The following is a 23,222-nucleotide window of genomic DNA, read 5'->3' as shown; positions in this document are numbered from 1 at the left end:
TCCAGGCCCTGAGGTGAATGTTGTACATGATACACCTTGTTTCATTCCACAACAGACAGTGAGTCAGGTGCTATTATTAATCCTATGTTCCAGGTAAGGAAACTGACTCCTCTTGACTGAAGGTTAAGTAACTTCCCCAAGATTGTGCAGATTGAAATAAATTATTATTTTTATTTATCTCTTTGCTTTTTTAAAAATGATTTATAATAAAATCTTTTCAGTGACACATGTTGTATGGGTAGAGTTGGGGAAAACAATAAAAGTATGAAAACTTGTAAAAGAGATTTGCTTTTGGAAATTAAGCTGGTGGTTAAGTCACAGCTTATATTTTATTTTAAAGTTGTTACTGATTAAATAATTCAACTCTAAGAAAGTAATGAAGAGAAGGAATATACTATATAGAAAATTGCCTTTTTAATAATCTTTCATTTAAATGTCTGAGTGTACTCAAACATTTGCATTTATATATTGGAAAACTTGAAATTGTTTTTGGTGTTTTCTGCCTTTACTTCATAGATGGAAGAAACCCCCTCTGAATCGGAGAAACTTTACTCGTTTTATGATCTGGAATCAAGTAAGTGATTGTCTATTAGTATCTTTTAAAAAAATTTCTGTCATTTATTTGCTGAGCTGGTGAATTGCTTTTTTCCCCCCTCTCTGTTATGTGAGGAAAATTGAACATTAGCTTATTTAATTTATTCTGGGGTAGCTTTGGCCATATAGGAGTTTGTAAAGTGTTGGGTTAGCAGTGAGGTGAGTATAACCCTAGTCCGGTTGACAAATAATTTTTCTTCTGTTTCTCCCTCCCTTATTCTCTTCTTCCCAGTCTTGTTTTTTTTCTTGATGTCAGGGAACAGTGATATGAATGGGGTCAGTTGCGGTGTTGCAGGGGACATTTAGAAATACAGATGACTTAATTTTCTGACAGCACTGAGCATTGTTCTCCTCCTGATGGCCAGGCAGGCTACTTGGCAACCATGAAACGCTTCACAAATGTAAAGCAAATATAGGGTTTATTTTTCTTTCATATTGCCACAGACCTTCTTCATTGAGGTTGTGAATGACTTCAACCCAAAACTAGTGAGAGCTTATAGAGTAAATTTGCTAAACAGTTTAATATTTCTGGGTGGAGAAAATCTAGTACAGATTTATGGTTATGGCACCCTAAGTGCCAATGATAATAAATTATTAGCTAATAAGCACAAATCAGAACGGCAGTGAGATAATCATCTCACATCCATTAGGATGACAACTATAAAAAAAGAGAAAACAAAAAATGTTGGTCAGGATATGGAGAAATTGGAACCCTTGTACACTGTCAGTAGGAATGTAGAATGGTATGGCTGCTATGGCAAATAGTATGGAGGTGTCTCGAAAATTAAAAATAGAATTACCATATGACCCTGGATTCTAGTTATACACTCAAATGAGCTGAAAGCAAATATTTATTCATCCATATTTATAGCAGTATTTGTCACAATAGCTAAAACATGGAAGCATCCCAAGTGTCCATCAATGGACGGATAGATAAGCAAAGTGTGTTATATACATACACAATGGAGTGTTATTCAGCCTTAAAAAAGAAGGAAACCCTGATACATATTATAACATGGATGAAACTTGAGGACATTATACTGCATGAAATACAAAGAAAGACAAAAATACTATAGGATTCTAATTATATGAAATACTATAGTCAAAATCATAAAGACAGAAAGTAAAATGGTGGTTACCAGGAGCTATGGGGAGGGATGAATGGGAAGTTACTGGTTAATGCGTATAGAGTTTGTTTTACAAGATGAAAAACTTAGAGATGGATGGTGGTGATGTTTGCATAACAATGTGAGTGTATTTGCTACTGCTGAACTGTACACTTAAAAATGGTTAAGATGGTAAATTTTATGTATATTTTACCACAATATAAAAAAGAAAAAAAAAAATCATTGAGTTGTTACATTGAATAAATAATTTAAAGAAAATGTGTAGACCTGACATGAGCTAGAGTTATGCTGTATATAGTTCAACTGATGTATCTTTTCAAGTTTTAATAGAGAACTAATTAGTCATTTTTTTCTTGATACACCACTGCTAAATAATTAACATCTCTTGGAGTGAGTTTCACTATTAACATTAACCTTGCTCAGTAGCTTACACACTGCCTTAAGTGAAATGCTCTTAAATGTTATTAATTGAATTGTGCATTCTTAACCTTAACACTCCTTTATGGTATAAATTAAACTGAGTTTTTAAAAAGGTAATATTGGCTTTAGAACATTCTCCTTCTGTTTCAGTTGAAACAGCAGCGTATCTCATTTATTCAATCAAGAAATAACTTGAAGTTGAGATTTCTTTGGTTGATCCATGTTTTCTTGTTGATGTACTTTCTAATAACAAATTTTACCAATTTGAACTTCAGCTGAACTTTTTAGTTCTCACTTTCTCTTTTTTTTTTCTTGTGAGATATGTTTCTCAGTTAGCCATGACCTTGTAAATTGTTTTATAGAAAAGTCTGTTACATTCACTGATTTAATAAGCATTTATAATGGTTTGAACATGTGTATAGGATGATGTAGAAAATCTGGTAACACACATCTTTACTGATTTTTGTTTCTGATGTTTTTTCATCTGTATGTGTATTTTATTTTCATAGGTGTTTGATCTTATAGTGTAGATGAACTTGGCATTGCTAATGTATATATCATGATTTGTAGCTGGCAAAAAAAAAAAGTGCTCTCTGTCTGAATGGAATCTAGGGCAGGAAATATCTAGTTTAACAGTTACCTTTGAACACCTGAATATTATCCATTAAAAGTTCACTGTGTGATTGTGCTATTTATTTTCTCTTTAAAAAAGATATTAGTAAACTGACTGAAGATAAGAAAGAGGGTCTCAGGCAACTTGCAATGACATTTCAACATTTCATGAGAGAAGAAATACAAGATGCTTCTCAGCTGCCACCTTCCTTTGACATTTTTGAAGCCTTTGCAAAAGTAAGTGTGACGTTTGGTATCTTTGCTAATGCTATAAATCAACCCTTCACTCTAGATTTTGTTGTTGATCCATGAAAATCCAGGACCTTTCATGTCTCATATCACTCTCCTACCTTAAAGAGCAGAGAATGAAAGAATGCATTGCTTATATTAAAAAGGGTATTTACTTATAATGTTTTATCAGTATTCTTACTAATGACCCAAGTCTGTTCACTGTAGCTCTTATGGCATACTCTGCCATGCATTCATTTAGTTTTGTCATGGTGTTTCAGCAATAGAGACTGCTTTTTAAAAATTAAATGTATTGGGGTGACAATGATTAATAAGGTTATATAGGTTTCAAGTGTACAATTCTGTGCTACATCATCTGTTTATTGCATTGTGTGCCCACCACCTAAAGTCTAATCTTCTTCTGTCACCATATATTTGACTCCCTCTACACTTTACTACCCGCTGCTACCCCCTTCCCTCTGGTAACCACCATACTGTTCCCGTGTCTATGAGTTTTTGTTTGTTTATTTGCTGCTTTTAGTTTCATATGCCACATATAAGTGAGATCATATGGCTCTTAACTCTTTTTGTCTGAAGTGAAAAATTGATTGAATCCATTTCCTAATTACAAAAATTCTAAATAACATGGAAATATAATCATTTCTGATTTTAAAATAATTGTCTAAAAGTCCATTTAAATGTTTCAGGCCACTAAAATACTGGATTAGGGAGAGAACAGAGGTTTGATTTAATACTGGATCTGTGGTATCTTTGTAGCGGCTACCTGAAGTGCTGTTTCTGGAAATGGTTCCCAGTGCAGGGTGAAAGAATACACTGATTGATTCTTGACATCTGTCTCTGTGTACCTGGGGTAGGGGCAAAGGGTCAGATATGCCCCTTCCTGTTGTGTGTTCAGTCCTTGCTTTCTCAGATCGTATGTTGGCATTTGTTTAGACATTGATCACATTTTAATAACAAGTAAAATTTTATATTTGAGGGTGAAATTGCTAGTTATTTTAGAATTTGAAAGTGCACATCTAATGCCATATATCTCATGGATATTTTTAAAGTATGTTATGTAATTTACCTATTTTCTAAGAAGTTAAATGTGTAATTAGTGTGATTACTAGTGATTTATTCTTGATTTTTCTAAACGTATTTTTATTCTTTAGGTTATGCTTTTATGATTTTTTGGTCATATCATAGCACTAAATTCTGGTTTGTTTAAACTTTAGATTTTAAAATACAGTGGTTACTTATAAGGCATCTGGGAAGTTTCTGATATTTATTTCATATTCTTCTGAAAGTTATAACCTGTAGTGGATAAACCTGCATACAGTGCACCCAGGCTCTTTTGATGTTAAACACTATATAAAGTAATACCTACTGAAAGATGAAAATATACTTGATGATAACTGTGACTTCGTTCCTAGTGTTAAGTCTGTGGCTAGTCTGTGACACTTGTTTCTGTTGGAAAATTTTCAAGTGCTAATTACTGGTGTTACTAATATTGATGAAAAATATTTTTTAACACTTTTTTTTTATTGTTAAAAGTATTACAGATGCCCCCCTATATTTCCCATTAGCCCCTTCCTTCCCACTCCCACCTCTCTCCTGCCTTCCCCAGCCTAGTGTCCATGTCGATTAGTTGTGCATATGTGCATATAAGTTCTTTGACGTATCTCTTCCCTCCCCTCCCACCCTCCATCCCTCTGAGGTTTGTCAGTGTATTCCCTACTTCCATGATTCTGGATCTCTTTTGATCAACAGCTTATTTTGTTCTTTATGTTCACAAATAAGTGAGATCATGTGGTACTTGTCTTTCTCTGACTGGCTTATTTTGTTTAGCATAATACTCTTCAGGTCACTCCATGTCATCTCAAAGGGTAAGAGATTTCTGTGTGTGTTTTTTTTTACAGCTGTATAATATTCCATTGCATAAATGTACCACAGTTTTTTTATCCACTCATCTACTGATGGGCACTTGGGTTGTTTGCAGATCTTAGCTATTGTAAGTAGTGCTGCTATGAGTACAGGGGTGCATATATTCTTCCTGAATGGTGTTTCAGGCTTCTTAGGGTATATTCCAAGAATTGGGATCACTGGGTCAAATGGCAGTTCCATTTTTAATTTTTTTAAGAAACACCATATTGTTTTCCAGAGTGGCTGCACCAGTCTGCATTCCCACCAGCTGTGTGCTAGGGTACCCTTTTCTCCACATCCTCACCAGCATTTGTTGTTTGAGGGTTTGTTGATGGCCGCCATTCTGGTATGTGTGAGGTGATACCTCATAGTCGTTTTAATTTGCATCTCTTTGATGATTAGAGATGATGAGCATTTTTTCATATGTCTCCTGGCCTTTTGTTGTCCTGTTTGGAGAAGTGTCTGTTCAGGTCCCCTGCCCATTTTTTAATTGGACTGTTTGTCTTCCTTTTGTTGAGTTCTATGAGTACTCTATATATTTTGGAAATTACCCCCTTATCTGATGTATCATTGGCAAATATGTTCTCCCAGAGCGTGGGTTCCCTTTTCTTGAAAATAAAAGAAAATTAAAATGTCTATTAATCAATGTAAAATGAGTAATATGTAAATTACTATCTTATTTCTTTTTTTTTTTTTTTTTTATCCTCACCCGAGGACATTTTTCCATTTTTTGTTCAGATAGAGCGGGAGGGAGAGAGAGGAAGAGAGAGAGAGAGAGAAACATCGACGTGAAGGGACACATCGAGTGGCTGCCACCCGCACGACCAACCAGGGCCGGGGACAAACTGCAACCGAGGTACATGCCCTTAGCGGAAACCGAACCCGGGTCTCTCTGTACCGCAGGCTGGCGCTCTAACCGCTGAGCCAAACCGGCCAGGGCTATCTTATTTCTTTTAAAATAAGTTTAATTTAATGTATTTTACCATGAAATTCTCTCCATGTTACATAGGGGGAAAATCCTGTCATTATGATTAAATGGACAAATTTTTAGTAATATGTTATCCCTCTCCCCACATACTAGTATTTGTTATTGCTACAAAAGTAGAACATAATCATCTTTAAGATTTTGGGGGTAGTTAGACTCAGATGTGTGATTTCTGCCTTAAAAGTAAGTTAGTCATCAGAGGAAAGCAACATTAACCTATGGCTCCTGTACTTCTTGTTAAAGTGTGTAAATATTTTATAAATTGTAGTTATTTTTCTGCTTATAAATTTGTCCTAAAAGAGCTCACCCTCATTCTTCTCTTATTGTTTCTCTAAAGAACAGAATAGTTTTAAATTAAGCTAATTAGTGTCTCTTGTAGATAGTATCTGTAAGGGTCTTGTTTTCTTATCCATTCAGCCACTCTGTTTTTTGATAGGAGCATTTAATCCATTTACATTTAAAGTAATTATTTATAGATAATGTGTTATTGCCAGTTTATTATTCATATATATTTTTTTATCTCATCCCCACCCCATACCTTTTTTCTTCTTAAAGAAGTCCCTTTAACATTCCTTGTTATACTGGTTTGGTGGTGATGAACAACTTTAATTTTTTTCTTGTCTGGGAGCAATTGCGGTTTAGATTGTAGGAGTTTGATGTATAAATATATCCTCTCCACTTACGAATTTATTGCCTGGCTGTAAAATTTAAGTAAAACGAGACATAAGAATGAGAAATTTTTCTAGAGGAGGATATCAAAAAGGATTTCACATAGGAAGTAAAAATTGATGCCGTGAATTTCAGAAGAGAGGATGGTGTTGGGAAACAGTTATTGACAGTGGTCTAGAAATGTGGCTGGGGACTGAGTGGGCTGACTCCCTAACTCCTGAGCGAGTGAAATATACTGAACTCCTCTGAAGATTTGAAAAGGTAGCTGCTACCTGTGGAATAAATATTTGTTATTTTTAGAACTTTTGAATAGAAGCTTGATGTTTAAAAAGCTGGCTTTGCATTTGGCAGTAGAAAATTTGCGTGGGTAATAGTACCTCCAGAATTCCTATAGAGGGGATTCTGCAGTGATGATCTGGTTGGATGGACAGACTAAAGTGATTTGCTCAACGCTTTATTTGCAGAGTGGATTTTGGTTTTGTTTTATTAGATTGTGTGTTACTTGGGGGTGTGTGGCTGAATGGAAAGAAACGTATGAGATATGAGGAAAGTGATGGTTGTCACTCACTCTAATGAAGGTGGCAAAAGGGTAGGAGGTGCATTTCAGATACTGTTAGTGAGAGCACAGGAGCCACACAGTCATTTATATGTTCGTAGAAAATGGAGGCCAAACTTATCTCTGCAGTCTCTTCGTTAGATCGTCAAGGAAGAGAAGATATGTGTCTCCACCTCTGCAGTCCCCTCCTTTCTACCCCACACTTTTTTCCTTCTACTTCAATCTTCAAACAAAATTTCCGGATATATTTCAAAATGGGTTTATCTTGGCATTATAGTTGCAATTGTTTAGTCTACTGATTGAGTTCTAAACATTTACTGTAAATACAGAAAATGTATATGTGAATAATAATATAAACCTTAAAAGCTGAGAAAATTAGAGGACAAATTTAAGTGGGACACTGAATAGTATGATGGGTAAGTTGCTTTCTCAGACAAGTAAATTAAATTCTCTCAACCTCAATCTCTCCATCTGTACATGGGAATATAATATCAACTCCACAGATAGAAATACTTAGTGTCTCACACTACTACTGCTGTCCTCTGCTCCCAGCTTGATACATATGTAACTGTAGGACTTCAGTGTTTTATGTCTTCCTGTGCTGTCACACAGAGTGCAACCTGCTGCTGATTGTTAACTGGAATCTCAGTTGGTTGCTCACAGTTATGCCCAGTGCTGGTGTCTTTTCAGATGCTGAGAATCATGTCTTGTTTGAGAAGAAATTTCACCTACAGGAAATAGTACCTTTCCTTTGGTAACTGACTTGGTTTTAGCCCATAGCTATAGTGGACAGACAACATATACTGTCTTGCATTTATAACAACTCCATGATTTCAGAGTGGTTCCTTGGGGTATCATGTAGGAAATGTAAAAACAAGTTTTCTCTGATGGATGAAATGTTTCTTACACATTCATCTTTAAAAATTGGATTAAATATAAAAGTCATTCAGTTGTCATGTTAAACTTCACTAAAATGGCATGGGATGTATAGTATTTCTCTATTCCATCCTCAGAGCATACATTGATAATTGGTAATGGTTATTAATAACCTAAACTTAATTTCAGTAGATCTGTTGTTTTTTTTTAATCCTCATCACCTGAGGATATTTTTTTCATTGATTTTTAGAGTGAGTGGCCATGGGGGCGGGGAGCAGAGAGAGAGTGTGAGAGAGATAGACAGACATTGATGTGAGAGAGATAGACATCGATTGGTTGTCTCCTGCAGGTGTCCTGGCCAGGGCCAGGGATTGAACTTGCAATCCAAGTATGTGCCCTTGACCTGGAATCAAACCCACGACTCTCTGGTTTGTGGGCCAACGCTCTAACCACTGAACTACCAGTCAGGGCAGTGGACCTAGTTTTTAGCTTATTTTCTATGCACAGAGTATAGGTTGTAAAAAAATGCACTTAATTTTTTTTTCTAGACTTATAACTTTTCTAAAAATTCATTTGGTAGACTAGAATTGTGATAGGATCTGAAAAATAAAGCAAAAAATAAACTAGTTGCATAAAACGTTTCAAAAACAGACAGTAAATTGGAAGCAGCAAGAATGAAAGTGACCTTCCTGACCACAAAAAATGTCATCATTAGTTTTCCAGAGCTCTGCAAAGTACTTGTTAACTTCATAAAATTGTACAACTGCCAGAGTTTTTTGATTAGAAATTCTACATCTGTTTAGGAAGATGTTCCCTCTCCTTTCCTTTCAAACAAAATAATAATTTTCCTGGTAGCATGTTATTTTTATTCTTTAGGGCACATATGTGACCTCCAGAACTTGCCTATCCAAACTCTAATTTTTAACACTATTAGTTGCAGCTGGTTTTGCAATATACACAATGATTGTATAGCTTTGAAAGGGAGGGTTTTAGAAGGTGTTTTTTGGTACCATGATACTTAAATTTTACATTCAGTTTTATTCTTAGTAAATTCTTTTTTATTGGAGAAACCTACTTAATTAGAGTAACAAGGGAGAATGTGTTAAAACAAGAATCTTGTTAATTCGTAATAAGAAAAGAAATGGTAACAATTTTTTTTTTTAATACTTACCCGAGGACATTTTTTCATTTTCTGTTCGGATAGAGTGGGAGGGAGAGAGAGAGAAAGAAACATCGACGTGAAAGGGACACATTGAGTGGCTGCCACCGCACAACCAACCAGGGCCGGGGACAAACTGCAACTGAGGTACGTGCCCTTAGGGGGAACTGAACCCTGGTCTCTCTGGACCACAGGCTGATGCTCTAACCACTTAGCCAAACCGGCCAGGGTGGTAACAATATTTTTGATTGAAATATATTAGAAAGTGATACAGTCAAGATTACATACTTGCATTTGCTTGGTATATTCCATTAGACATAGAATGTTATTAAATAACCTATGTGATGTTTTGCCATAACCTCATAATTTTAGTAGAGTATATATATCAGCATGGTGGAAAAATTAATAAATAACTGTTATTTGTTCTTTTATTTGCTGAAGAATGTTGTACCTCAGTAAGAAGCAAGAACAAGTTCATGGTATATTCAGTTTTTAATCTTAAATTTTCAGTTCTGATGGCCTCTCATGCTGGATATGCTGCTATTTTATTACTTAAGTGTTGCTGGTAGGCTAATTTGTGGGAAGAATATTACCTTCATTGTTTTGAAAGGTCAGGGGTGTGTGTGTGTATTTGCCACTTGAGGGTTTCATAGTGGACCAAATTTTAAAGCTTTCTGTCGATCAACTCAGTTGGGTTTCACTACTGTAGCATGGTATAAAGTAGTAAAGAAAGCAATCTTTTGAATTAATAAAGTGATGAATTATCTAATTACAAATGTGATGTGAAATGGCAGTATGATAACTTTCATTGCATTTCTAAATGATCCCAGTGACTGATCAGATGTGCCTGGGTTCTATTAAGGAAAAAAAAATGCCATTAAACATTTAGTACTAAATGCAAGGAGGCGCACCAGGATTGCTACCCTCCAATCACCGGGGTGCCCGTATCTGTATATTGGAAGTAGCTGCTGGTGAGCATCTCTCTTGTCTGCTCAGAACAGCTGCTAGAAGACTTAGTTATTGGGATTGTACCTCTCTTCTGGTTTTACGTAAAGCAGGCAAACAGCCAAGATACTTAACTGCACACAGATCCTGGCATTCTAATTATGAAATGCTGATGCATTTATGATTTATATATGATTTATATATTTTTCCTTTATTACAATAGATTGAATCTCTGAGTAGATTCAAGAGACAATTATTCTCACAAATGTTCTTTTAAGTTAAGTGACATTTGTAGGACACGTGGGCTTTCTAAACAAAACAAGTCATGTATTTTTAATGATGATATTTATTTATCATATTCTTCGTTTTTAGCCATTCAGGTAATATTTCTCTTCATTTATGTGTAAATAACCTATGTTGAGTTTGTATGTTTATCATACTTAAAGGCTAGATGCCAGCTAACTTCTGAAGTTGGGGGGATAATTAGTAAATTCTTAACCAGCATTTTTATTTATTCCTGTGTTGGTCAAGGTTAATTACTTATATAAGGTTTATGCTTTGATTAAAACGTGTTTGGCAACCCTTGTTGCCTTATCTATTTGAGTGTATAATTTGCCATCAATTCAGGTAGAAGTGATGTTTTTAAATAACAATATGTTATTGTGAAAAGGTAAAGGTTACTTTCATTGCTTTGGTCTTCCCTTTAGTGACAAAAACCTCTACTGGAGTTCTTTTCTCTTTACTAGAATGGGACTTCCGTAGAGCCAGGATTACAGCTTATTTGGAATTCCTAGCAACCTTCATGGTATGCAGTAGGTGTTTGTTAACTGAATGAAGGAATGTATGAAAACTGTCCCTTTGCAGTTTTATAAAGTATATGTTATTAAATACATTTAATAAATAAATTTAATAAAAATTAATACATTACTATAAGTGTACAAGACTGAAAAAGTCTTTATCATGGTAAAATTGAAGCAGTTTAGTAAGTAGTTGATAGCTCAGAATCACAGAGGATGTCATTATCCTAAATTCTTCCTGTCATATTAGGCAAGATGATTCTAGCTCATAGACACAACTGATGCATCATGGGAAGAGGAGGAGTGGGGAGGTTAAGGAACTGGACAGTTTCTGTGATCTTTTCAACCCTAAAATTGTATGGATCTACTATGCTTAAGGAAAGAATTGGATTAACACGACTCCTCACAAAGTTTCCAATGTAAGTGGGACTGTAGAAAATAGACATATAACTAATAAAAAGAGAAAATATTCACTGTTCCCAAATGATCAGCACAGAAAATACCAGTGAGTACTGATTGTACAACAGGGAAAGATCAACCCTAGTTAGGAGGATTTCAGCAAAGATTTGAGCTGAAGTATTTGGAAGAACTTTATCATTAGAGTGGTTTATTGATGTGTCAGGCTGCCCAGGCACAACTTGGGGCTACCTGTCCCTAGAAGAATTTTATTCAGGATTAAGCTCACAAGTCAAGAGGAGCTATCTCCATGAGTATAAGGTGGGGTTAATGATATATAAAGTGCACTTTGAGTTGGTGGATTCATGATAATTGTATTATGGAAGTCTGTATTATATCTTTTGCCATCCTCTATTCAAATTTTGCTTATTCTTAGTTTCAGCTGTTGAATGACAGTATTCCACTGCTATGGCTTGACTTTCCTGCCTGTTTGTTGACAACACTCAAAGATTTGCTCTTTCTTCCCATCTCCAACCCCATATTTTCTACTTACTAATAAAAATTGTCATGGGCACGACCTGTTTTAGCTTCAGATTCATCATGCACAATACTTAAACTCTCTCTTCTCCTCAATAAGACATGTTGCTTCTCCACTTTTTCTCTTTTCTTTTGGCATCACAGTCTCCTGACTCAGCCACACCAGGAACCTCAGGGGTGCCTCTGGTTCTTCCCTCTCACTTTCATTCTCTGCCTTGCTTCTGCTGCTTTGGAAATACCACGTCACTCTGTTTTTTTTTTTCCTGTTGTATTTTTTGCCACTGACCTAATTCCGGCCCTTTTTATCTTGTGTAATCTTTGCCTCTCATTCTTTCCGTGTATCTTAACCTATTTTTATATACTGCCATTAGAGATGCCTGTATTTTAAAAACAGATCTCATCATTTGAATCCCTGCATAAAAATGTCTTGAATCCCACTACCTATTGTTTAAAACCAAGGTTTTAAAATACGACATTTGAGGACCTGGCAAACTTGTCCTGTGCAACTCTCCTGGAGCTGGCTGGCTGCGTGGGTAGGTGTGTGGCTTGAGGGGCTTAACCATTTTCCTGGCACCTTGGTAGTGACCAGTAAGTTTCAGAGATTCAATCACTGAATGCTTTTACTCCTTTTCATTGTTGCTTTGTCACTTCTGTTATGTTTTTACTCGTTCATATTATTGCATTGTCCATGTGTTTCTTCAAACTACCAAATCTTGAAGCATTGTTGCTATGACAGTAGTAATAAATGTAGGCAGGCCAAATACATTCTCTGGATAGGGAATTATTTTGACATGGCAAGGAATTTTTTGCCAATTTGTAAAACTGCTTATGTATTCGAGAACACACAAGGAGAGTGGCAAGTTAGCAAGGCCTGGTTAAGGCTGCTTGTGTGTGTGTGTGTGTAAATGTACAAGCAAGAAGGTAGAAAACATTGCGTTCCTTTGACTTGTCCTTAGGTAGTACGCTTCTGTGTATGTCATTCTGCTTTGACAGAGGAGTTAGCTTCGAATAATAATCAGCAGCAGTAATTGAGTGGCCTTCTGCTGTATCAACATCGCTGTGTTTGATAATCAAACAGTTACAAGGATGTGATCAGATTTTGGAAATCCATTCCTGGAAGCAAGCCATGTTTGTTTGCTAGTGGTTTTCAGGCAGGCTTCTAGCCTTTCTTTAGAGCAATGATGATTGCTACAAAGATATTTTTTGTACTGAAAATATTTTCCTCATATCAGTGAGGATTGGATGATCTTTATCACTTCTCACCTCCTCCAAGTCAGCAAAGAGAAGCCTGCAAAGTTCTTTACATTTTGTGGAAGTGAGACATTATGTTCTATAGTTAAAAATGATTCTCTCTCAGTTTATTGGAGTAGAAAAGTATTTTCCACATGACAAGGAATGTTCAGCCTTGGATGATTTTGATATTTAAAAGTTGTTTTGAAAACGACATCATGTTTTCAGTATAAAATATAATATGTTTCAGTGAGTGATCACTCATATTTACTCATAGTTATCAGCATTGGTTGAGTAGGATTTAAAGTACTCTAAAGCCCTGGCCAGTTTGGCTCAGCGGTTAGAGCGTCGGCCTGCGGTCCGGAGAGACCCGGGTTCGATTCCCGCTAAGGGCACGTACCTCGGTTGCAGTTTGTCCCCGGCCCTGGTTGGTCGTGCGGGTGGCAGCCACTCGATGTGTCCCTTCACGTCGATGTTTCTCTCTCTCTCTCCCTTCCTCTCTCTCCCTCCCACTCTATCTGTACAAAAAATGGAAAAGTGTCCTCGGGTGAGGATTAAAAAAAAATAATAATAAAAAATAAAGTACTCTAAAGCCTTGCCTTCTGTCATTTCCTGAATAGTCAAGATTCCTTTCCTGATTCCAACCTTGGCATACACAGTTCCTTCTATCCTTCCTGGAAAATTGTTTTTTATTCTTCAAGTTCATTTCAAATGCCCCTTTTTAGGAAGCCTTTCTCATCTTCTGTAGACATGTCATATTATGGCTGGAATGGGAAAGTAGTAGAAATTATAAGCAGATAAACAAATGAGATTGGGCAATTCAATTATTTTGTCCCTCCAGCCAGGTGCTGGTGTCATGAGCTGGCCAGTTTAACACCAAAGGGAATAGCCAAGGACTCTAGTCCATCAGACTCAAACAGCTGCCAGGGATGCTTAGCAGCATCTCCCATCCAGACATTTTGGGAATCTTGCCTTCCAGTCCTTTATGTTGTTCTCTCCTTTTAGATAGTTTAGTCTCTGATCATTCTGGTCCTCTGTGAAGAATCAGAGGATTCATGGTTTTTGAACAAGCAGATCTGACAAAGCTGCCAAGTTACTAATTACTGCTAATTATCTTTATAGCAAAATAATGAACATAGGGATTAAATGATGTATCATATGGTATACGTTTTCCTAAAAGTCTTGCTTGTGAATTTAATTTCTATAAATAATATATCAGATTATGTGAACTAGGAAAATTTAGAGATTAGGAGGGTCCTATTATGAATCTTTTTCTGGAGGAAGATTTATTCTGGGGGAAGATTTATTTTGGTAAGCTCATTGCTGTGTTTTAAAAACCTGGATTTCTACATATTGTGTCTGGTTTTTCCCTAGAGCAAAATACATGTGATGAGTTAATCTGCCTCCCTGCCCACCGTGCCCCCCCCCCCCCAATTTGCAAGGCCAGTCATTTCTTAAATAGACTTTACCAAATTCTTGGGGCCCATTTGCTCTTAACTTCCAGAATGGGGTAGGATCTGCCTTGCTAAATTGTAATTCACAGGGGGAGTGCTGCAGGATTGGCTTTTTAAAGCCTCTTGGCCACGAAGCCAATCAGCAAATGGCTTTCTTCTTTTCCAAAACCTAGTTAGTATCCCTGGGACCATTTCTTTGTGAAATATCTATTGCATAGTCCAGCTTGGTCTGTTCTGAGTAGAATTTCAAAGCCCAGTAACTTCAGGTTTTTAGATTGCCTTAAGTAGACACAGATCATGAGAAACGAAATAGAATGCTGAACGTTTCTCCCTGGTAAGTTGAGGAAATAAGGATAGTGCTCCCACTGCCATTTATCTCCAGGAAGCCGTTCAGTGCAGTTCCGATGCATTTGACATACTGGGGCTTTGGACTATTTCTTTTCTTTTGTGATAAGCTGGCCCGTTCTTTGCTACTGCCTGGCTGGAGCAGTATAATAATGCAAGTGTCTGTTCTTATGTTGTTATCTGCATATATTTTATACCTTGACTTTCTATTCATGTTATTACGTGACAACATGTTCTGATAAGTATATTATTTTACTAGAATTTGAGCTTATTCAGTGAAACGGGAAGCCCAGATGAAGAATTTAGGCCAATATACTTGTTAACATTAAATATTTTTGAACAATTTACAAATACTTACTGATTTTAGAAATAACTTTGATATTTTATTATATTAATAGATAATGGATGCCTTATAAAACCTTTGGCATAATTAAGCTTTTAAATCTCAGACAAATAAGTAATTTACATTTTTTTAGATCAGTAATTGTTTGGATGCTTATTTTTATGTTGCTTTATAAAATATTGACATAGGCCTTTCCATTTTTATTTTCAAGTGACAGCAGAATTCCAAGTATAAGAAAATGTGATTAATTCTTTCACATTGAAGTCATTTAATCGTCCTTTGCCTAACAGCTGCTTCCTATTCAGTACATTGAACATAAAATTCTAGAGTGCCTTTGTGCTATCATAAATTTTAAATGTGAACCATTCTTCCTTGTAAGTATCATATGCTATTGTTGTTTTGAATTTGTCAGTTTGGTGGGCAGTTTCTCTAGACATTTCTATTGTAGTTAGCCAGGAGGGCATTCTTTCCCATCCCGTGTGCTGTATGTCACTGTGATGTTTAGTATTATGTACTGGCAATAAAGAAGGGGGGGAGGGGATTGGTTTGGGTTGTCATCGCTAAGCTCCCTTTATTTCTAGAGCATATTGGAGAAGCGGGGAAATAGGGCTAAAACAAAGCAGTGGAACTCTTACTCAGATATTTTAGGTCAGAAAGAACTGGCTTAATCAATTTCAGCTCAACCACTTTTTATTGACTGTCCACAGCATTATGTGGAAAAAGGATATTTCTGCCCCGTCTGGTAGGAGACATAGAAAAATATAGAAATAACTTAAGTATAATTATATTGAAAGTTCCTTGAAAGCAGCATTGTGCCTTTTTCTTTCTTTTTTTTTTTTAAATTGTGCATGCCAAACGTAATACCTCGTGGTGCTCAGAATATTCTACAGCAGACTCTGATAACTAGGAGATTGATGTGGGGACATCACTTGAAGTGGGCCTTTAATGAAAGGCATTCTAGGTGGAAAAGTCAGTGCTAACTTCCAGAATTTAGGAGCCATTGTTCCAAATAGGCCACTGGAGACCCTAGAACTAAGAATGAGATCGCTATGACTCTGGATGCCAAAGGAGGAAGCAATCCAAGGCCTTTTTTTTTTTGCTCCTGGTTTATGCTTAATGAATGCAACCATTTCTGGATAGGAGCAGTTGATTTAATGAGGTGGTGAACACACAATACAATATACAGATGAAGTATTATAGAATTGGACGCCTGAAACCTATATAATTTTATTAACCAATGTCACCCCCAATAAATTCAACAAAATAAAACACACACTCACACAGACACACACACACACTGAAAAAAAAAAATTTCCTTGAAACTAGTGCCTAGTGCCTGAGGCTGTTCCAATGAGTCTCACTTCCTGGTAAGGGCCTCCACATGCCATTTGCTCCTCCTGATCCTGATGGAACTCCCAACTCATGAGAACGTTTTCAAAAGTGTGGCTCTAGACTTTTGCTTATTTTGCTTTTCGTTTTTTGTTTTTCAAAAGTAACTTAGAAGGATTTATAAAAAGACATGTAGAGAAAAATTAGGAACTGTGGTCTCAGACTGTTGGGGATCCATGAAGAGTTTCAGAAAGGAGATGGCCAGCATATAAAAATTTGGAGATGTTAAAGCATTTAACATGCTTTAAGCAGCGGTTCTCAACCTTTGGGTTGCGACCCCTTTGGGGGTTGAACGACCCTTTCACAGGGGTCACTTGAGACATAACAGTAGCAAAATTACAGTTATGAAGTAGCAACGAAAATAATTTTATGGTTGGGGATCACCACAACATAAGGAACTGTATTAACTGGTCACGGCATTAAGAAGGTTGAGAACCACTGCTTTAAAGTCTTTAACATTTAAATATGTTTAGCATTGAATTTTAGCAGTTAGAAATTCACTGGTGCCCTGGCCGCTTTGGCTCAGCGGTTAGAGCGTCCGCCTGCGGTCTTGAGAGACCCGGTTTTGGTTCCCGCTAAGGGCACGTACCTCGGTTGCAGTTTGTCCCCGGCCCTGGTCGGTTGTGTGGGTGGCAGCCGCTCGATGTGTCCCTTTCACGTCGATGTTTCTCTCTCTCTCTCTGTTCCTCTCTACCCCCCCCACTCTACCTGAACAAAAAAATGTCCTTGGGTGAGGATAAAAAACAAAACAAAACAAAACAAAAAAGAAATTCACTGGTGCCATTTTTATTTTTCAAGTGTACCGAAAGTATGAAGACTTTTATTTTTCCACTTTAGAATAGAAGCTGAGTTATTGTGCTTTTGGTATTTTTACCAAAATGATAAGTTGTTTCTCAGAATGTATTGCTCCTAGTGAAAAGCTGAGTTATTATTGTTCATTCTTAGGGGAAAAAAAATCACCCCCACCCCATATCTGAACTCAAAATTACTTTTATCTAATTTGGAATGTTTGTCCATTGGTTTGAAAATCAGCCAGTACAATTGGAAATATTTTATGAGGAGCTACAAAGTCATGGTGGTTTAGGATTTGGCAGAGTTGATGACTGTGCTATGTTTCATAATGAAAACAATCAGAATAAGGAAGAGGACAGTCCATATGATCTCATCTGAACAATCATTTGCTTTAGTTAATCCTTTTTATGTCATAGTTTTACAATATTAACCTTAAAAGTGGTATACATATTTAATATTGGGATTACGTTATACCTTAGTAAATTGGAAGTGTAGGTTTATTTTTATGTATGTTGTGTGATCTCTTCAGTATTAAGGCACTAACTCAAGTAATTATCCAATGAAAAGCTCTATGTGTTAGTGGCTCTATCATGCTGTTCAAGGATTTGCTCATCAGAAGGTGATGTGTAGAAGATGGAAACCAAGTTGTGCTATTTTGAATAGAGAGCTGCTTGAATGACCGTAAATGTTTATATTAGTGTATGAGGAATATAATTTTATTCATGAGCATTAAAACAGTAAAATGTGTTTGTCTCAGTTTAAATTCTTAAAGTATTTTGAAGGGAAATAATGGCACAGGTCAAGTAAAGTTTGAAGATACATTTTGTTTACTCAATGCAGAAATTTGTATAAACTTTTAGTTTTGATCTGCAATTCAGGAAGAAGCAGAAATATATTGTGTAGTGTCACTGAGGTGGGTTCCCCAAATCAGTGGTGTGAGTACCTGGGTCACCTTTGAAGTCTAGCTCTTGAGAAGCTTGAAGGGGATGAGAACTTTAGTAATTTGGTTTGTCATGGTTGAATGCTTTCATTGGATATCAGGAGCATTTTAAGAAGAGAGTTGGGCTGTTAAATGTCATATCCATTTATTAAGACAAGATAATGAAGATGTTCCTTGACTTAGGAACCCATAAGTTGAAAATATTGGAAATAGAAAATACATTCAATACACCTAACCTACCGAACATCATAGATGAGCCTACCTGAAATGTGCTCAGAAAACTTCCTTAGCCTACAGTTGGACAAAATCATCTCTCTGCTGCTGCTCAGCATCAGAGTGTATCATTCCACATATCACTGGCCCAGGAGAAGATCAAAATTCAAAGTATGGTTTCTATTGAATGCATATCAATTTCATATTATTGTAAAGTAAAAAAAATGTTGTAAGCTACCATTGTAAGTTGGGGGAAAAAAAATCATAGCACATACTAAATTTGTATGCTTTTTAAAGAAAGAGACCTTAAAGTATTTTTGATTTTTCATATTGGATTTTCTAATTAAAAATTCTGTGGTAATTGCCCGGGCCAGTTTGGCTTAGTGGTTAGAGTATCAGCCCACAGACGAAAGAGTTTCAGGTTCGATTCTGGTCAAGGGCATGTACCTCCGTCGTGATTTGATCCCCGGCCCTGGTTGGGGTATTGCGGGAGGCAACCAGTTGATGTGTCTCTCTCACATCAATGTTTCTTTCTCTCTTTCTACCTCCTCTCATCTATCCCCTCCTCTCTCTATGAAAATCAATGGAAAAATATCCTCAGGTGAGGATTACAAAAAAAATTGTGTGGTAATTAATACAAAATTAAACTTCAGTTAGAATTTTCCTTTTAAATACGACTGTGGAAACTTATCTGTTATTTTAAATTATCTTCTTCAAATAGCTTTATTTTCTTTATCCTCCTTAATATTAATTTCTTAACATATTTGTGAGAAAGTATTTTATCTAGATAATATAAAATGGAAGCAGTCTGACTTGACCATTAAACTTTTTTCTAATGTAATATAGCTGTGAAATTACCATGACCCATAATATTTTATGTTAAAAGTACAATTTGTGTTATATTGAAGATAACAAGGAAGTGTTTATGCTAGGACTTGTGCTGAAATGAAGTTTTCTATAATTCTATTAATTTATTGTTTGAGTGACTTTGTATCTTGTAAGATTTTAGAATCAAATGTGAAACAGACTCCATCATTGTTTCACTAAATAAAGTTTGTGTGCCAAAAACTTGAACTCTGAACCTTTTGGACTCAGCAATTATTGTGAGAGATGTAAGATGCATTCTCATATAAGCTTGAGGCAACCTCAGGAGAAGAGTTATTTAGGCAATGGATATTTCTGTAAAATTACACATGTTTCTTACCCCCCAAAATTGTATCAAAATTTATCCCACATCTTATGTATCTACTTTAAGGATTCAAGCCCAAGCAAGCAGATGTATGCTGTAGTTCGGGGGTGAGCTGTAACAAGGCTGCTTTAAGTGGCAGAGCCCAGGAAAGTAAAAATTTTCAACTAAGATAGCGTCATATCTGAGTAGTTTTTAAAGAAACAAGCCTCAACTCACAGAGATTTATCACAGAGCTATTCGTCTATTATTTCAGATATAAATTTGTTAATTTTTAGCCTATGGCTAAAAGCAGCTGAGGCACTGGCAGAAAATTAAATTTAGCTTAGTGTCACAGATTTCTGCAGTGATGGTGCTCTAAAGTATGGTTACCCCCCACTTTTCAAAAGTTGGCATTACACCGCTATGCTTTTACAAAAGAGCAATAGTATGTAGTACCTGTTTTCGTTTACTGAAAGAAATCCAAAGGAGACTTTTTCTTTTATGGAAAAGATGGTAAAAGGCAAAAATAGTCTTCAGAGTTTGTTTCGCAGTGAGCCGTTTTATCTGCAGTGTGCACCCCTAGCAGCGAGAATGGTTCTGCTCAACTCCTTCCCTGGAAACTACACTAAGCATCTCAACTTCAAGTTGCCATAACTTTGAACTGTGAACATCTGTGCTTTGTCTCCATTTATTTTGTGCATCCACTAGCAAGATGCATCCTAAGGTATCAGATAAGAGAGCTTGTAGGTTGTTGTGCTTAGTGTAAAACTGAACATAATTACGTATTTTGATTGTGGTGAATGAAATAAGGACCTGTGCATGTGTTGAATTTTGGGTCTGAGAACACTAAAATTTTTTCCATATACATGAATGGAAACTTTTTCACTTTGTCATTTTGGCTTATGAAAGGTTTCATAGGAATGCTCTATTTTCAGATAGTGGAGTAAACCTGTGTTTTCAAGATAGTGATGATGGACTAATGTGATTGAATGCTGGGGTTGAAGAGAATACTACCAATTCCAGCAGTGTTTGTTGGTTGGAAGGTTTTCAGGCTTTAAGCCATGATTTACTTGGTTTTGAGGGTGAAGGAAAATCTTATGATACTTTTTTCTCACTATTTTTTCATATGTGTTCATTGAAGTCTGTTTTTATCATAGTTTCATTTGCTTGTCAATAATATTCAGATAAATAAGTGCTTTTTATGGCATGTTGTACACATTACGGTGGAACTTTTTCAAATGTATCATTGTTCTGTGTGCTTTGAACTAGTTTTTTAAAATACTGAAATATAGTTCTACATGTATTATGGTTACTTCTTTAGGAATTTTTTCAAATTTATTATATTCTGCTGTCTGTACAGATTTTCACTGTAGTATTTCTGTCGTGTGTTCTGTATAGAAATTCATTCAAATGTGTTTTATGTTATAGTTTGTTTTCTTAGTTACTAGTGTCATCTGAAATGTATTAGTACCATCATTTAATACTATGTGTGTGATGTGGGATTTCATTTACTAGTACAATTTTTTTGCTTTGTTCCATGCCAAGTATTTGTTGGTTCAGTTCATTTTAAAAAATAACTGTGGCCCTGGTCTGTTTGGCTCAGTGGTTGCAGCCATGGCCCGTGGACCAAAGAGTCATGGTTCGATTCCGGTCTGGGGCACGTAGTTCAGTTGTTGTTCGGTCCGCGGCCCTGGTGGGGTTGTGCAGGTGGCAGCCTGTTGATGTGTCTCTCTCACGTCGATGTTTTTTTCCTCTCTCTCTCCCTTCCACTCTATCTAAGATAAATGGAAAAGTATCCTCTGGTGAGGATTACAATAAATAAAATAACCAGGACGTTATGTTTTATTTTAAGTCAGTAGATTGTCATTGCATATCCTGAACTTCCAACTGGATTCCAGTCTATAATATGAGCACAATAATTAGTTTCCTTTTACAAAAATCACTTTAAAAATCACTCTCAATACATGTATTATAAAAATACTTTTATAAATTGTCTACCATAGTTCCATACATCACTGGGGTTCTCCAGAGAAAACATATGTAAACATGAAAAGAGGTTTATTATATCTATTGGCTTATGCATTTTGGAGGCCGAAAGTTCCCACAATCTGTTCTGTAAGCTAGAGCACCAGGAAAGCACGTAGTGTGATTCAGTCTGAGTCTGAAGGCCTGAGAAACGGGAGCTGATAACATAAGCTCAAACTTAAAGGCCGAAGAATGGAGCTGCCAGTGGTATAAGTCCTGGCTTGAGCCTGAAGATCCGAGAACCAGGAGCACAGATGTCCAAGGACAGGAAAAGGTGGATGTCTCAACTCCAGCAGAGAGCAGATTCCCCCCTCCTCTGCCTTTTTGATCTATTCAAGCCCCCCTCAGGTTGGATGATGTCTATCCACATTGGTACAGTTGACGTTCTTTACTCAGTGTACCGATTCAAGTGAGTCTCTTCCGGAGACACCTTAATGGACACACCCAGAAATAATGTTTTTTGTCTATCTGGGAATCCCTTAGCCCAGTCAGGTTGACACTCCAGGAAGCATCCTATATACCTGTATTATTTTCTGTACCAGCAACTAGGGTAGGGACAACTGAATTATTATAATAAAAATGCTATTTTAAATGCATCAGAGCATATAATTTAATAGAATCCTGTAGTAATTAATAGCTAATATTTATTGAGGACTTCTATGTGTCAGGTGGTGTTCTAAGTGTATTAGTTTTGTACTGCATAACAAATTACTATAAATTCAGTGTCTTAAAACAGCACATCTTTATGATATAGAAGTGTGTATACGAGGGGGCAGGAGTCTTGTGAGCCATCTTAGAATTCTGCCAATCATTATACGTATCGCAACTCATTCACTCCTCACAACCCCACAGAGTAGGCACTGTTATTGGTGGCCTTTAACAGATGAGGGGACACTTGGTCACAGATGTAGTTGGATAGCAACTTGGGCCCCCTGACTTGAGAGCATAGACTCTTTAGTCATTTTTATCTCCTTGTGGTAGGAGCTGTGTCATAGCCATTCATTCTGTCACATCCCCTGTGTGTCTGTAATTCTCTCTTCCATTCTTTCTCGTATAGCATCTCTTAGATGACACATATACTTGTATTATTTAGAAAAGCTTTACTTGGGTCCAGTTTTTTATATGGATTTGAATTTACCTTCTTGATCATTTGAGTAACCTCTGAGTCACAAATCCAGCTATTGCTGGATCCTGTTCACAGACTTATTTGGTCGGCATATTGCTATCAATTCATTTTTTGCTATTCTTTCCAACACTTTCAAAGTCTAGAGATATAATCCTTTTGCTGAAAAATTGGGAGATGTGGCTCTACTGGGTTAGATCCCACATGACAACAATTTGCTTGAGCTGGGCAGTAGCTACTCCTTTTGGGGAGGTGTGAGCAATCCAATTTGCTAACTCAACCCACTCAGATACCCCTGACCTAGTCTTTCAGATTCAATCTAAGCTTAAATTTGAGCTATAGATTAAAAAAAAAATCTTTATAATTGAAGTAGTCT

The 23,222-nt window shown here is 36.4% G+C and overlaps 1 protein-coding gene across 4 annotated transcripts in view; it reads left to right on the top strand.

Moving 5' to 3' along the window:
• The window catches only part of SMYD3 (SET and MYND domain containing 3), a 552,423-nt gene that overhangs the window by 117,383 nt on the left and 411,818 nt on the right, over positions 1–23,222 (top strand). For all 4 annotated transcript variants that reach the window (XM_036277707.1, XM_036277710.1, XM_036277709.1 and 1 more), the window contains exons 4-5: positions 517–574; positions 2,854–2,990. In XM_036277707.1, the coding sequence (XP_036133600.1) occupies positions 517–574; positions 2,854–2,990 (195 nt within the window). The remainder of the gene's footprint in view (positions 1–516; positions 575–2,853; positions 2,991–23,222) is intronic.

Source organism: Molossus molossus, unplaced genomic scaffold (genome assembly GCF_014108415.1).
Source record: "Molossus molossus isolate mMolMol1 unplaced genomic scaffold, mMolMol1.p scaffold_m16_p_23, whole genome shotgun sequence".
NCBI classification, from domain to species: domain Eukaryota; kingdom Metazoa; phylum Chordata; class Mammalia; order Chiroptera; family Molossidae; genus Molossus; species Molossus molossus.
The sequence above is the reverse complement of the archived record's forward strand: the minus strand, read 5'-3'. Positions and strand labels throughout refer to the sequence as shown.